The 16737-nt window shown below is 43.6% G+C and overlaps 1 protein-coding gene across 1 annotated transcript in view; it reads left to right on the top strand.

The window, feature by feature from the left end:
- Nucleotides 1–8491, top strand: part of LOC134993165 (annexin A1-like) — a 95880-nt gene extending 87389 nt beyond the window's left edge. The window contains exons 11-12 of the mRNA XM_063950851.1: nucleotides 3534–3656; nucleotides 8146–8491. Of these exons, the coding sequence (XP_063806921.1) occupies nucleotides 3534–3656; nucleotides 8146–8202 (180 nt within the window). The 3' untranslated portion in view covers nucleotides 8203–8491. The remainder of the gene's footprint in view (nucleotides 1–3533; nucleotides 3657–8145) is intronic.
- The last annotated feature ends 8246 nt before the right edge of the window (nucleotides 8492–16737 follow it).

Below are 16737 nucleotides of genomic sequence, written 5' to 3'. Positions count from 1 at the left end.
GAAGTGTTTGGCTATTGTCGACAGTGATTGTGAATACAAATTCTTAGTAAATTACCGAGTTGTATCAAATAACAGGCATGTTCGACCGATGGTCTATTCATTCGTATTTGTTAACGCAGCCGGGGGAAAAAAACGAATAGCCCCAACACTGCCGAGATTTGTGTTTAGTAAATTCCTGAGATGACACTTAGAAAAAACAAACTCAGACAAAATCGTGAACTTAGTAAATATACCCCATAGATGGATAACTGTGAAGACTTGCTTAAAGGCTGAACTGAAGAACTGTGTAGAGCTGTCTTTGAATGATGCAAAAATGAGGATACAACACTGAAAGGAATACTTGCAGGTTGCGAAGATACTTGTAGAAAAGCTGCAGCAGATGACAATGGTGAGGAATGGGTTAAGCTGAGAGCTGAGTAAACAAGGAACAGGATTAAGTAGAAACTTCCACAGGCTGTGTGATTATAACAGGCAGTCACTGAACGACAGGGTAACCTCTCATAGGACTCCGGGAATCCACTTGTTGCTACTTGGAGAACGACTGACTGACAGCATAGCAGGGAGCTGGTAGATCTCTTGCAGTGAAGGCTGCAGGCAGACCTCTTGGAGCGGAGGCGATATCAGGACCAGTGGAATCACACAGAAATCCACGGAGAGAGCACAGAGCTAGGGTACAGAGTAGCTACAACAACGCACTGTCCAAGAGGGAAATAATCCCAGTCTACCTATTGGCAGCACAAGCATGGGATTGGCTAACACTTACCCACAGGTGCTCACAGGTGCTGCATTTGGTCTCCAACATGGCCACCTCCTGTACTGCAGACACACAAAGGTGGCCCTGGCTACTCGGTCCCCGCACTCCCGGCTCCCAGAACCTGCATCACCTCTGCCACGACCACGCCGCATCCCCACATGGCCGCACTGCACTGCAAGCAACCGCACCGGTAACGGACGGACCCCAGAACCCGCAGCGGTGAGTGATCGGTTTGTGACAGGATGATTAGGAGCTGGCTGGTTGGTACTTTGGGGTCTTTTCATAAAGCAGTGAAAACCAGTCAGCTGCTACGTATAATTGTATAGTATGCAAATTATAAATGATACTTCAGTGCTGATTGGTTGCCATGGGCAACTTCTTCACTGGCTCACTTCTCCACACTTTTCACTATACCCCATATTGCCCAGAGTGAGCACAGTGGAGGTTATCTACCCAGTGACAATCATGTCACAGAATGAGCGCAGTGAGGGCATCTCTATAGTGACGGTGATGTCACAGTGAGTAGGCCTTTCCCTAGAGACCTCCAGCTACACCAGTTAAGATTCCTAAGCTTTACTTTATTTAATTGGAGCTATCTATGCACCTTGCAAATCTGCACTTTAAATAACATTCCCCCATATTTTACATTGATTTTTATGTCTATATTTATATCTCTTTTTTAACTACTCTTGTTATTTTTATAGTGCTGTAAAAATAAAATACAGAGCCGGCCATAGCTATAGGGCATTTGATATGCCTAGGGGCATCTGCCGCTTCTGCTGATTAAAATGATATGCGGCATGCCTATATTCTGTATAGCATTTCATATGCAGATACAGCCACAGTCTCACACAGTATATAGGCATGCTGCATATCATTTTAATCAGCAGAATCTGCTTGTGCATCCTAGCCACATGGCAATGCAAATAAGATGCATTTTCATAAAAAAAGGTGCCTGACGTTCGCATTGAGGGGGTCATTCCGAGTTGTTCGCTCGTTATTTTTTTGTCGCAACGGAGCGAATAGTCGCTAATGCGCATGCGCAATGTCCGCAGTGCGACTGCGCCAAGTAAATTTGCTATGCAGTTAGGAATTTTACTCACGGCATTACGAGGTTTTTTCTTCGTTCTGGTGATCGTAATGTGATTGACAGGAAGTGGGTGTTTCTGGGCGGAAACAGGCCGTTTTATGGGAGTGTGTGAAAAAACGCTACCGTTTCTGGGAAAAACGCGGGAGTGGCTGGAGAAACGGAGGAGTGTCTGGGCGAACGCTGGGTGTGTTTGTGACGTCAAACCAGGAAAGACAAGCACTGAACTGATCGCAGATGCCGAGTAAGTCTGGAGCTACTCAGAAACTGCTAAGAAGTGTCTATTCGCAATTCTGCTAATCTTTCGTTCGCAATTTTAATATGCTAAGATTCACTCCCAGTAGGTGGCGGCTTAGCGTGTGCAAAGCTGCTAAAAGCAGCTTGCGAGCGAACAACTCGGAATGACCCCCTGAGGCAAGATTTATGAGGACACATCTGTATCCAAGCAGAGGCAGAGGTCACAGTGTTAGTGGAAGTGTGAGTGCTGTGTGCATGTGAGTGGGTTGGTTGTGCAGTAGTGTTCGGAATATGTGTAAGGAGCATTATGTGTGTCATGTAAAAATGCATTAATAATGTGCAACACATGTGTAAGGGGCACTATGTGTGTCATTATGTGTATAAGGGCATTAATAATATGTGGCATATGTGTAACAGGGTACTACTGTATGTGTGTCATTATGTGTATTGGGGCACTAATAATGTGCAGCAAATGTGTAGGGGGCACTATGTGTCATTATGTGTATAAGGGCATTAATAATGTGCGGCATATATGTAAGGGACATTATGTGTAAAAGGGCATTAATAAAGGTTGTCATAATGTGTAAGGCACATTATGTTTATAAGGACATTAATAATGTGTAAGGGGCATTACTGTGTGGAATTATGTGTATAAATGCATTACTAATGTGTGGCATTATGTGTATAGGGTGCTCTACTATGTGGCGTTGCGTATAGAAAGGGCACTACTGTGTCATCTAATATGAGCAATAGGGTGTGGTGTAATGTGAATAAGGAGCAATTCAATGTGATGTTATGTGAATAAGGGGCTCTACTGTGAGGAGTAATGTTTATAAGGTAAAGTAATACTACTGTGGGATGTAATATGAATTATGGACACTATCGCATGATCAAATGTGAATAAAGTTGCAGTACTGTGTGGCGTAATTGGAATTGGGGTTACTATTGTGTGGCCATGCCCCTTGCCAGCAAAAACACACCCTTTTTGGGCTGTGCGCCAAATGTGCGAACTGTTCCTATTTAAAATATAGGGGGTACAAACACCAAAATAAGGACTGCTATGGGTGAGGGGTGATGGTGCTGGGAAAGAGGTGCAACCAGTGGTGGTGCTAGGGGGCACCAGCCAAAATCTTGCCTAGGGCATCATATTGGTTAGGGCCGGCCCTGATAAAATATTTTTATTTAATTATATATACTGTATATTCTAGTGTGGTGATAAATTTGGTAAACCTGTAAATATAACACCGTTGGTCGCTAGAACCCCTATTCGGTATTCCCATTTGTTTCTATGCAGTAACACACCATTGCTGCTTATTTAGGGGACAGCTGACGCCCAGACGATTGGGAGTGTTAATTTATTTGTAATTGGAGTAATAGTCTCATAAGTGGCGCGGTATTTCTTTGCAATAACAAGTTTTTGTATTAGTTAACTTTTTGGGTTTTATTTGTTCACAGGGTTTGGGCACCCGTGATAAAGTTCTAACAAGGATAATTGTGTCACGCGCTGAATTCGACATGAAAGCTATAAAAACGCAGTATAACAAGCTTTATGGCAACCACTTACGTGATGACCTCATGGTATGATATTTGCATTATTATAATTTTAAGTTGCTCAAATTCAGTAACTTCAGTTGATGAAAAGCACATTTTTCACTAATGCCTAATTTTATACATTCAAGTTTATAGAAATCTACCAATAGCTTTTTTACAATCGTACTGTGGTTGGTCTCTTTCTGAGTATAACGTACAGTGGGGGTTATTCAGAGTTGATAGCAAACAAAAAAAGTTAGCAACTGGGCAAAATCATGTTGCACTGCAGGTGGGGCAGATGTAACATGTGCAGAGAGATTTATTTTTGGGTGAGTTACAGCATAGGCGTGCGCAGCACATTTTATTAGAGGGTGCACCATTGGAGGGGCGTGTCTAGAACCACCTACTGGGCATGTCTAGCACCGCCTGTATGCACCTAACCTATATGGTGGTTTCTCACAATGGGGAACCTTTGAGGGAACCTCTGAAGAAATGTATACTTCCTGAGCAGACAGCGTCTTCAGTCGGTATTCACTATTCATGTAGGATATCACATGGTCTGGAAGATGCCTGTTTGTGTAGGAATATAACCAATGTCATCATCATACAAGAAAGTTTCAAGCAGATTTGTGTCACCTCCTTTCCCCTGGTCTCTCAGCCACACCATTATCTCCTCCCTGCATCTGTCAGCCCATGTCTTTCAACCACACTATCAGCTCCCCTGTGTCTCTCAGCCACACCATCATGTCCCACCTGCGTCTCTTAGCCACACCACCATCTCCTCCCTACATCGTTTGTCAGCCACACCAGGTGCAGAGATGGGCAGTTACATGGTGCAGGGAAGGGAGGTGTAGGGTGTAGAGGTGGGCAGTTACATGGTGTAGGGTGCAGAGGTTGGCAGATACAGAGTGTAGGGTGCAGACGTGGGCAGTTACAGGGTGTAGGGTGCAGAGGTGGGCAGCTACAGGGTGCAGGGAGGGGAGGTGTAGGGTGCAGAGGTGAGCAGTTACAGGGTGTAGGGTGCAGAGGTGGGCAGTTACAGAGTGTAGGGTGCAGAGGTGGGAAGTTACTGGGTGTAGGGTGCAGAGGTGTGCAGTTACCGGGTGTAGGGTGCAGAGGTGGGCAGTTACAAGATGTAGAGTGCAGAGGTGGGCAGTTACAGGGTGTAGGGTGCAGGGGTGGGCAGTTACAGGGTGTAGGGTGCAGAGGTGGGCAGTTACAAGGTGTAGGGTGCAGAGGTGGACAGTTACAGGGTGTAGGGTGCAGAGGAGGGCAGTTACAGGGTGTAGGGTGCAGAGGTGGACAGTTACAGTGTGCAGGGAGGGAAGGTGTAGGATGCAGAGGTGGAAGGTGCACATTGTTGGTGGTCACATACAGGGTACAGGGATGTAGGGAAGGCATTTTTAAGGTGCAGGGGATAGTTTCAGGGTGCAGGGGAAGGGGGAATTGCATGGGGACAGATGCTCAATGTGAGTGTAAGGTACAAGTGGTTACTAGTAGGTTAAAACAATAGCTTAGAGTTAGAGGTGGTTTAGCATGAGTAAGCTAGCTCAGGGATATAGGCAGCATCGCCTGACAATGTGAAGCACCCGCAACCCCCCTTCCCGGCCATGTGCAGAAGTCTCCTGTTTGGACACAGCAGGACAAATGCCGGTATCACAGGAACTCTTCACCGCTCTACTCCGACCATACTGATGTTAAGCAGGCAGGGGAAAGTGCCAATCCAAAGAGAGCCCCCCCCCCCAGTGCTGGAGCCTGCTGCCTGCTGGATGGGACATCAAGGCAGGCAATAAACAGCCTGACTCTGCACCCCCGAGTGCGTGCTCGGCGATCACTGCAGCTGCGCAGCATGCGTGTATGAGGGGGTGTCGGACATTAGGGGGTGTCTGTGCACACCAGGCACCCCCCATGCGCATGCTTATGGTTACAGAATATTGTTTCTGTGCAGGGTAAATACTGGCTGCTTTTTTTTTTACACTGCTATTTAGTTTTCAGTTTGAACACACCACACCCAAATCTAACTCTCTCTGCACAGGTTACATCTGCCCCACCAGCAGTGCACATGATTTTGCTTATTAGTGTGATTTTTTTGGTTTGCTAACAAATCTGAATAACCCCCAGTATATATATATATTTTTTTTTATTTAATTAGAATTAAGTCATGTCTCTTATAACCAGAAGATATACAGTATGAATACTTTGCAGAGATTACATAAGGAAACTGACATATTTCTTTAATTGTTGCTTCTGATGTTAGTTATGAACATGGATCCATGTAAATAATTTAAAACAAGAGTAATACAATGATTAAAATGTTATTACTTTACATTAATATAAGTATCCTATATATTATGGAAGGTAAAACTAGATCATAATCCTACAACAAATGCCTGTTTTTACTTAAATTGATAATGTGAAAGAGTCTTACAGGTATATTTACAAAAGGTGATTTTTAATGTTTTTTTTTTTTATCAATTTCAAATAGCTGAAAATCGATATTGTGCTTCTAGGGTTAGAACACACATTTACTAATATTTACAAATGAATATTATAAATCATGTTAGTAAATGTGTTTCAGTACCTAAAGCCCAACATCGATTGAGATACATTTTTTTATTGATTTAAAAGTTATAAAAATAGATGAAATTGACCTTTAGGAAATAAAACCCTTATCCATTTATACCCCTTAACCATTTCTATATGTACTGTAATAAGTGAACTCCACCTAATAAACAAAATATTATTTTTAGTGAAGTTCAGTAAGTGACAGTACAAACAGTCTTAATTACATTTAGTGTAGTGTTAACATGATTCTCCATCAGGGCCGGTTCTACACCTTGTGGCGCCCAGTGTGAAAGTTTCCACTGCCCCCCCCCCCCCCCCGCGGCAAAACAGTTAGTGCGCGCGCGCAAAAAATAGGGGCATGGCTTCATAGGGGAGGGGCATGGCCACAGTTATGCTCCCAGTAGCTGTGCCCCCAAGTAGTTGTGCCCACCAGTTGATTTGCCCCCAGTAGATATGCCCCCTGTAGCTGTGCCCCCAGTAGATATGCCCCCTGTAGCTAAGCACCCTGTAGATATGCCCTCTGTAGCTGTGCCCCCAGTAGATATGCCCCCTGTAGCTATGCACCCTGTAGATATGCCCCCTGTAGCTGTGCACCCAGTAGCTATGCACCCTATAGATATGCCCCCTGTAGCTGTGCCCCCAGTAGATATGCCCCCTGTAGATTTGCCCCAGTAGTTGTGCCCTCTATAGCTATGCCCCCAGTAGATTTGCCCCCAGTAGTTGTGCCCCGTTGCTTTGCCCCCAGTAGTTGTGCCCCCTGTCGCTGTGCCCCCTGTTGCTTTGCCCCCAGTAGTTGTGCCCCCTGTTGCTTTGCCCCCGGTAGTTGTGCTCCGTTTCTTTGCTCCCAGTAGTTGTGCCCCCTCTTTCTTTGCCCCCAGTAGTTGTGCCCCCTGTTGCTTTGCCCCCTGTCGCTGTGCCCCCTGTTGCCGCTTACAAACACACACACACAAAAATAAAAAAACAATACTTACCACTGCCCCGCTCCTGCTTCCCAACCGCTGCTGCTGCTGCTCCGTCTGGCTGCCGGCTCCTCCCTATGGGAGAGACATCATGAAGTCTCTCCCATAGCAGCGGCGCACAGACACTAGAGGTCAATACTGACCTCTAGTGTCTGTCCCTGGAGCCGGCTGCAGCGGACGCCCACACAGCCCACGGCGTCTGCTGCAGCCGTGGAGCGGGGTGCAGGTAGGCGGCCGTGCCTGCGGGGTGACTGCGGCCGCGCCTGCGGGGTGACTGCGGCCGCGCCCCCAGGCCGCAGCGCCCCGGGCAAAGGCACTGCTTGCCCGCACCAAGAACCGCTCCTGTTCTCCATTACTCTTCAATGACATTAGAACTCCTCTCCCCTACTAAGGCGGGAATTGTTTAACATAAGCTGTGTGATCGCCTTTGCCAATCCACCATATCTATTGATGGTTAGGAAGGGTCATCAACAACAGCATTGCTTGTATGAATCAGGCAAACTATAATAGGTGAATGATGGATTGGCGTAATTCTGCAACAACGTTAAGTATGACTAATGCTACCAACTTCTAGTGGTGTCATAGCTTAACCCTTTCACTGCTAGGACACTTCATATCCCTGTGCTGAGGCAATTTTTCGACATTTGCGCTCTTCATATTCCCACATCAATAGTATAGGTTTTCATTTTCAGAACATGCCATTAGTTTCTTTGCTCATTCTAAAACATTAAATAAAATGTAAACAAAATGGCCAAGAAATTGGAAGTGGATTTTTTTTTATAGATATTTGAAGAAAGTGGACCCAAAACCAAACTGCATTTTTGTTTTATAAACACCACAAAGAAATATTTTGTGGTTTTCCTTCAGCATTAATCCACCTTTCCAAAGCAGCAAAAAACGCAGCATTCTACATGTTCTGTCAGTTTTCATAATTCTACAGGCATTTGTTAAATGAGTCCTATGTTAACTTAGAACACATATGTTGTATAGTTACTTTTGTTTCTTTATTTTAGAATGAAACCAAAGGAGATTATGAAACTGTTCTTATTGCCCTTATCAATTATGATTAATCTTGTCAGAGGAAGAAGCCACAGTGTCTTCCACATACAGTAAATCAGTAAGAAGAAAGTATTTGAGTACAGTACACACATACTGTAAATGTCTGTCTTCACTACCTTATGTAATCATTTTTAAATAAGATATTGAATTTATTGCATATACACTCAAAATGTAAGAATGTTATTTTATAATGCAAATTGTTTCATGTATACACATGCTCTGTAACAACCAATTTACGAATGCATTGTTTTATATACAGCGGATAAAGTATGAATAAAAACAATTAAAGGCTTTGTCTTATTTGGAATATCACATGGCTGATTTTACATGTGCTAACAGTAGTCTTAGAGGTCTATTTATTAACATTATTTTTACTAAAATAATGTGTTTTCACACCCTTTTCACACTATTTCAGTATCACCTGAATGTATTAAAGGGCATCTGGAGCAGTTTTCATGAAAAGCTGCTGCAAACCCTTTAATTTACTTTTTTTTTTTAGTAAGCCACATCACATTCCCCATACTTATAATGAGAAATGCAATCTGACCAGATTTACTAAAAAAAATGTGAAAAAATACCGTAGTGTACCCTGTGATAATCTTGCCAGCTCAGGCTGGCGAGATCACAGGGCAGTACTGCGATAGGGAGGCATTTGCCCAGCTTTCTCTGCCTCTGGCAGAGAAAGCTGAGCGGGACCTGGCTCCAGTGATCAGCTATGTGTGTCCAATGGACACACAAGCTGATCAAAGTGTAAAAAAAGAAGAAGAAATAAAACAGTAAAAATTAAAAAAATCATACTCACCTCTCCAGGGAGCTGGTGTCTGCTATTACACTGAGCGCTGCCGGGCGCCAGGTCCCCCATATGCTGCGCTGTGACCACAGTGCAGTAAAGTGCCGCTGCAAAGCGGCAATACACTTTACAGCACCAGAGGTCACCGCAGCACACAGGATTCGGCGCCCGGCAGCCCAGCAGAAGCAGTGCGGACCGGCTCCCTGGACAAGTGAGTATATTATCCTGCTGGGAGGGGGGCTGCGGCGCGATAGGGTAGTCGTGACGGGGGAGGGGGTTTCGTCCAAGTGGCAGTGGGGGTGGCGCATGCGCAGCAGGACATCGGGGTATTTTATATTTAAAATACCCCGATGATGCTGCAGAGAGGCATCGCAGGGACAGAGCTTGACCACAAGCTCTGTCCCTGCATGTGATAACTGATACATCCCTGCTATGTAATACATTATCGCATTGCGAGTTCGGCCAATTTTAACACATGACATCCGCGTCCAAGAAGCGGATGGTGATAAATAGGCTCCTTAGGCCCCTGCACACAGAGGTACAATATTCTGCCTTGGCTATTGGGAGGATTTAAGTATTACTTTCTATTCTGTGCTCTAAGGTCCTGGTTCAGAGATGTATGCCAACCCAATTTTACGCAGTTGAGCGATTATCAGCAGGCTGTACATGTTCATACAGATGTAGCCACCATTATCTTGACTGGCTGAGGCGTTTGTCCCAATCGGGCATATGCAGCATACCAGGGCGCAGGGAGGCATGCCTAGTCACAGAGAGGCGTGCCCAATCGCACAGAGGCAGACAGAGCGTTTGGCGTTTCCTTTACATGTAATACCTGCGATCATCCACCAGATGTCGCTTTTTACAATCACTACTGCACATGCGTGTGGTCTCCCGTAAAATACAATACTGAAATATATAGTAAGGACTACTTTACTAAGGCGTCTCATTACGCTGCATACAGTAAATACTCATTACGCTGCATTATTTTATACAGTGTATATGGTACAGATGCAAATAGTACAGCATACAGTATATGATACATCTACAGTACTTTATGAATATGTGAGCGTCCAAGTCCCGCAGACAAAACAACATAAAATCAGTAGTGTACACTGACGCAAATGGACGTGTTAGAAGTTAATTATTGCCTATTGAGATTAGGAATATTGTACAGTACTGTATGTTAGCGTCCTAATCCCGTAGCCATTACAGCATAATCAAAACCAATGGATTTATTTATGTGTCTGCTGCGAAGTGGTGAAGTGTTCCGCTTCCTATACTCAGAGTCCCGGGTTCAATTCCTAAAGTACGAATGCATGTTAGTTTTTTCCAGACACTTTATTATTATTTTTATTCACATAAACCAGGGCAAAGCTGCAGGAGCGGTTCTACTGTTAAGATTCTATGCACCGTACGATACACATACAATTCTGTAGCAGGGCAGACTCAATAGAAATGGCTACCACCTGTGACTCCTTGCCCCATGGAGGCCCTAGGCTATGGAGCAAGTAACAGCCAAGATTTTGCAGGCTATGGGGCAATGCTGAAGGAGCGTCACAATCCCTTAACTAAAAAACACAGGGGCGATAGGGATAAGCGAGGTCTATGCACATTACGTTACACCGGACTCGATCGCATAGCACACTGGCAAAATGTCCGCCACCCCTGAACCCCCACCACGTGGCAGGCAGCGCTCGGATATGGAGTGAGAGATGGCATAAGTTTTGCAGGCCATGGGGCAATGCTGAAGGAGCGTCACAATCCCCTAGCTAAAATACACAGGGGCGATAGGGATAAGCGAGGTCTATGCACATTACGGACTCGATTCATAGCACACTGGCAAAATGTCTGCCGCCCCTGAACCCCCACCACGTGGCAGGCAGCGCTCGGATATAGAGTGAGAGATGGCATAAGTTTTGCGGGCTACGGGGCAATGCTGAAGGAGCGTCACAATCCCCTAGCTAAAATAACAGTACACAGAGGCAATGAGGTCCCGTAGAATGATCAAATAATAAATGCTGTATAATGTACAGTATACAGACCCAAAACAAGGAGTTTAAGCAACAGTGTGGTCTATTAAAGTCAGGGATACGGTATAGTACAGTAAGTCAGTGGCCAAGTCCCCTAGCCATTAGGGCTTAATATAAAACCAATGGCAAGGGATCACTGCTTACTGTACATTTAGACATGACCTTGTGTACAGTATCTGTCATGAGGTGTTTTTTTCACTGACAGTGTTATTTTTTCTATTGTAATATACAGAACCGGCAAACTAGCCAAATGGGGCACAATCAGCTTCTGCTGAATAAAATAAGATGCTACATGCCTATATTCTGTGTGTGACTGCGGCACTATGAAATGAAATATGAAAATGTAAATATGAAATACATTGCTAATGTGCGGCATTATGTGTATAAGGTGTACTACGATATTTTCTGGCGTAACATAAAGAAAGGACACAACTGCATGGTCTAATGTGAATAAAGATCAATGTGGTGTTGTGTAATGTGAATAAGGGGCAATACTGTGAGGAGTAATGTGGTACTATCATATGATGTAACTAGAATAAGAGACACTATTGCATGAGATAATGTAAATAAAGTTGGAGTACTGTGTTGTGTCATTTCAACTGGGGGAATTATTGTGTTGCCATGCCCCTTCCCAGCAAGAACATGCACCGTTTTGGGCTGGCACTAAATGTGCACACTGTTCCTATTTAAAATATAGGGGGTAGGAGCACCAAAATGGGTGATGGTGCTGGGAAAGGGGTGCAGGGTTAGAGGCGGAACTAGCATCTGTGCAAGGGGGCATCAGCCAAAATCTAGCCTAGGGCATCATGTTGGTCAGGTACGGCTCTGGTAATACTGTACTGTTACTGTACTTTGCATTCAATAGAGATACTGTTTGCACACAGGTTTTACATGAATCATTGGCAATGCTGCAGGAGTGTCTCATTAGGCAATCTAAAATATACCACGACTATGGGTGGGGATACAGTAGGTAAGTTCTGTCACCATAAGCTGTCTGCTGTGTATAGCAGATTTCTGTCTGGGATGCATTTGTGTGTTTGTATTTCTCCCCCATAACGGCACATCATACTGTACATTTACCCCCATGTACTGTACCATACCATACTGTATAATGGAATATTTATTGGAAAAGCATCAATATTAATGTAAAAAAAAGTATTTATTACAACATCCAATTTCATGTACTGTACTGTACTGATAAAAAATGTACAGTACTCTTATTCAGGACTTATAAAACTGAAAATAACTGTTCATACACATCAATAACAGTACTACTGTATAGTATAATGTATAATATTGTACATTAGCTTATGCAATTATCAGACAAAGGCAATTTTATAAACATTTTTAATAATGCATCAATTTAAAATTTTAAACAGAAAATACAGTACAGAACTACATATTTGTGGCTTGACCATTTCTTTCGACTATAACAGGTAATACTTTATACAGGTGATTTATATAATTATTACAATGTTCAGGTGTGAGTACTTCTAGCCAAAATTTCTTTATCCCATCCAACAGCTACTGTTTTGTTGTTGGCTATGCAACACTCCTAATGTATCTTCTCAATTGAGCCTACACTAATTCAAATGGATTCGTGTCTGGTGATCTAAAAAAAAAAGAGTAAAGAAAAAAATGTTAGTCAATTAATGACGTTAAATAGAGAAAATTAAACATACGGTATTGTACTGTTTATTAAACCAAAAAAATACATTTACAGTACTAGAGTGCTATCCAAAATTTTACTTGTACAGTATTGAAAGAATACTCACTCTGGTGGTGTGCGTTCCCAATTCATACCTTTCTCTTCCATAAATTTGGCTGAGGAGGATTGTTTAGGATCATTGTCTTGGACTATCCTATGGTGAGATGGGTAATATTTATTCACGAATGGCACCATACATCCCTCTACTATTGTTTCTTGGAAAAAATGCTTATCCATGATCCCTAGAGAAATAAAAAAATGTTGTTCATTAATAAGCAACTAATTTTATTGTGCAGTTACATGTACTCTGCAGTACAGCATGTATTTTTACAGAACACAGGCACAGAATGAAGTATAGTACCTTCGAAAAATAATAGGGGACCAGCTCCTAATCGTGATATGCCTCCCCATACATGGACTTTCAATGGATGCTTTGGGCGTGGTTTTAATGAGATATGGTTACGTTTCCGGAATGACATTCTGGAGATCCGCTGAAGGGCAACAGACGATTCATCTGTGAAAATGACATCATGAAATGTTTCACCACTCTCAATCCATCACAGTGCCTGTTCAACTCTCTTTTCTTTAGTCACATCTCTTATCATGGGAGATATCCTGTGAAGAGCCAAAAATAATGAATCAGATACAGTAATGAAAGAGATTATATACAGTAGACTGTATGTGCAGTATACTGTATTATATACCTACTGTATACATTAAACTGTATATACACAGTACTGTATGTATGTATATATATATATATATATATATATACACACACACACACACACACAAACACAGTATACAGTATATAATCATCACAATAAGCCGGCAATGCTTTATTGCTGTCTCTGAGTGCCTACAAGTCAGAGCCGGCGGAACCCGCTCAGCAAAGGGATGCAAAGCAGGTAGGCGCCAATGCTGGAAAGGCGCTCTCCCTGCTCTGCATTCCTTCTGCTGTGCGCTGCTGCTGCCGGCTTCCACAACGCCTCTCACACCATACAAGCAGCGGTGCCGGCATCTTCTAACCCTGCTCCGCCGCTGATGTGATCTCCTGTGCCGCTGGAGGGAGGAAGGAGGGGGGGGCGGAGGGACGGGAGAGAGAGAGAGCAGAAGTTACTGCTGACTGCAGTACTACCAGGAGCCACTAGATGCCCCCATCTCCACTGAGTCATCTCACCTGCCAGGGCCCTGATCATCAGAGAGACTGCCCGGGACCCTACAGAGGAATTAGGTGAGTTTTCTTTCTATGTGTGATTATCTATCTATCTATCTATCTATCTATCTATCTATCTATCTATCTATCTATCTATCTATCTATCTATCTATCTATCTATCATCTATCTCATCTATCTATCTATCTATCTATCTATCTATCTATCTATCTATCTATCTATCTATCTATCTATCTATCTATCTATCTAAGAGAGTGCATCAATTTGAAACACATTTTCTTACACAATAAAAAATGTTTTCCCTTATAAAAGATACATTTTACCCATTGGTCATTCACATGTATACATATTAGTACTGGAGGCTATAGAAACACTTCAGTTCATTAGTATCTGATATATTGCTCCAATGTAGTTGATAAGTTCATTTATATATAAGCATATCAGTCCGTAGCTGAGGATACCCTGGTTAAATACAAGGACTTGTGAGCACAGGGACATACCTTCTGATGAAACCGTTAGAAAGATATAACGGAGAAACATGTTAAGGACTTTCTGTACTGTGACTTGGAAAACACCTGCTTGCTCCGTTGCTGTTTCCTATACTCCCCTCCTGTAGACGGCTAATTCAGCTTCAACTGTAATAAGGAGAGATCATAGGTACGTCGCTACAGCCAGTCTCCGCTTTCCATCTGCAAACAGCACAGACCATTCTGGCAGTGGAGAGGTGAAGCTAAGCTGTACGGTGCTACAGTAGGCCTCAGCTCTCTACCTGATACCGCAATCCCTACTGTGGCAGCGGACGGGAGAAGCTAAGCGGCTCATTGCCGAAGCGGGTCCCCGGTGAATACATTTCTCAGGCTTTGCCACTGTACAATAAACACCGGATGCAGGGACCTCACTGCCGCTATACACAGCATTTACCTCCGGACCCAGCCACCACGATTTCCATACAGGCGGTTTGCCCATACCTTCAGCCCCTGCACAGATATAGATCCAGGGCTTCTAACAGCTGGACATTACCAATACCGACCACCTAGGCTGAGTGAAGGTATAGGGAGATTGAGAACAATACAGGTAAAAGAGCAGCGGATGGTAAGAGCTAAACAGCTACGGACTGATGTGCTTATATATTAATGAACTTATCAACTACATTGGAGCAATATATCAGATACTAATGAACTGAAGTGTTTCTATAGCCTCGAGTACTAATATGTATACATGTGAATGACCAGTGGGTAAAATGTATCTTTTATAAGGGAAAACATTTTTTATCGTGTAGCAAATGTGTTTAAAATTTATGCGCTCTCTTATCTATACATACTTGTGAAATCTATATAGCGTAACTTCAGGCTATAAAGTGGGAGCAACAATTGATAATTTAACTGTCGGGTGACAAGCACATTTATCCAGGTTATATTGTTGTGTTTTGCTATAAATTTTAATTTCTTTTGCGCCTGAAACACTGTACATACACATGCTGTTCCAGTAACCGGTATCGGTTCTGTGTGTCTGTGTGTGTCCAATATCTATCTATCTATCTATCTATCTATCTATCTATCTATCTATCTATCTATCTATCTATCTATCTATCTATCTATCTTCCATCTGTATCTGTCTATATACCAATCTATCTCTATATATGTGGGAGTGGATTTCCATTATATATATATTGACAGATAATTGTGAGTGGGCACCCACTGTTGTTGGAAATGAATGCCACGGTGCCCTCCTTATGGATAATCTAGTCATGCAATGGTTCCCTGGGATGGGACTGGAATGTATCCTTAAGAAAAAACGGCCTGCTCGGTGTTGAATTGTCACACAATGCCTTCTTTTGTATCATAATACACTAAAAATTTCTATCATCAAGTCCGCTGAGCGCTGCCTGGTTTTCTTCTACAAGGATATGCCAGTCCAATTATAGGGAACCATCGCATGACTATATGTGTGTTTGTATGTATGTACTGTGTGTGTATATATATATATACAGATAGATAGATAGATAGATAGATAGATAGATATATATATGTATTGCTCAAAGTGGGGCGGTTTACAGCAGCCACTTCGAGCACTGGCAGATCACCTATAGCGGGAAGATTTTCTGTGGGGCCACTTGTCATCTGTAGCCCTATCCCCCTAAGCATGTTACCCATCACAGCATTCTTGCATTACAGGCAGTCTACTGGCACAACTATTAGTGCGGTCCATCCATATTGCGAGAAGAGGCTCCAAGCCCCTACCCAGCAGAAAGGGAGCTCCAGCACACATACCAGTGATGCCGCACACATCGGAGGCAAAGCGGGTCCGCGTTTGGCAGAAAGGTAAGTTAAGTTAAGCCGGGGGGACAAGGCAAGCCAACTGAAGGGGTATTCAGTAGCAGTCACTATTGAGATGCGATAGCATCTCCCCTCTTTCCCCCGCAGTGCACACACACAATACCCACTCTGCGCGGGTGGGGAGATGCGATCGCATCTCGGTTATGCAAATGCTTCTGCCTGATTGACAGGCAGAGGCATTTGCGGGGTGGTACAAGGCAGTAACGTGGCGTTGAAGGGGAGGTGGCGCGCGTTTGATTGGGCGTGGGAAACGAGGCGTGTTCGGGGCAGCTCTGCGTCTGCCTTTGCTGCCTGGCTGCAGAGGCAGGGGGCATCCACAAATCAGCCCTGTGCTGGGCAGCACCCAGCATGCGATTTTATCATTAGCAATTTTGCAATTGGTACTATTGTGTGGCATTGCCCCACCCATTTGCGGCATGCGACTTTGGCATGCACTGTCCCTTTATTGAGTATGATAGGGAGGGCGCAAATTTATAGTTTGCAGGGGGGCGCCGAACACCCTTGCAC

Source organism: Pseudophryne corroboree, chromosome 1 (genome assembly GCF_028390025.1).
Source record: "Pseudophryne corroboree isolate aPseCor3 chromosome 1, aPseCor3.hap2, whole genome shotgun sequence".
NCBI lineage: Eukaryota > Metazoa > Chordata > Amphibia > Anura > Myobatrachidae > Pseudophryne > Pseudophryne corroboree.
This window is presented reverse-complemented; position numbering and strand designations above follow the sequence as displayed.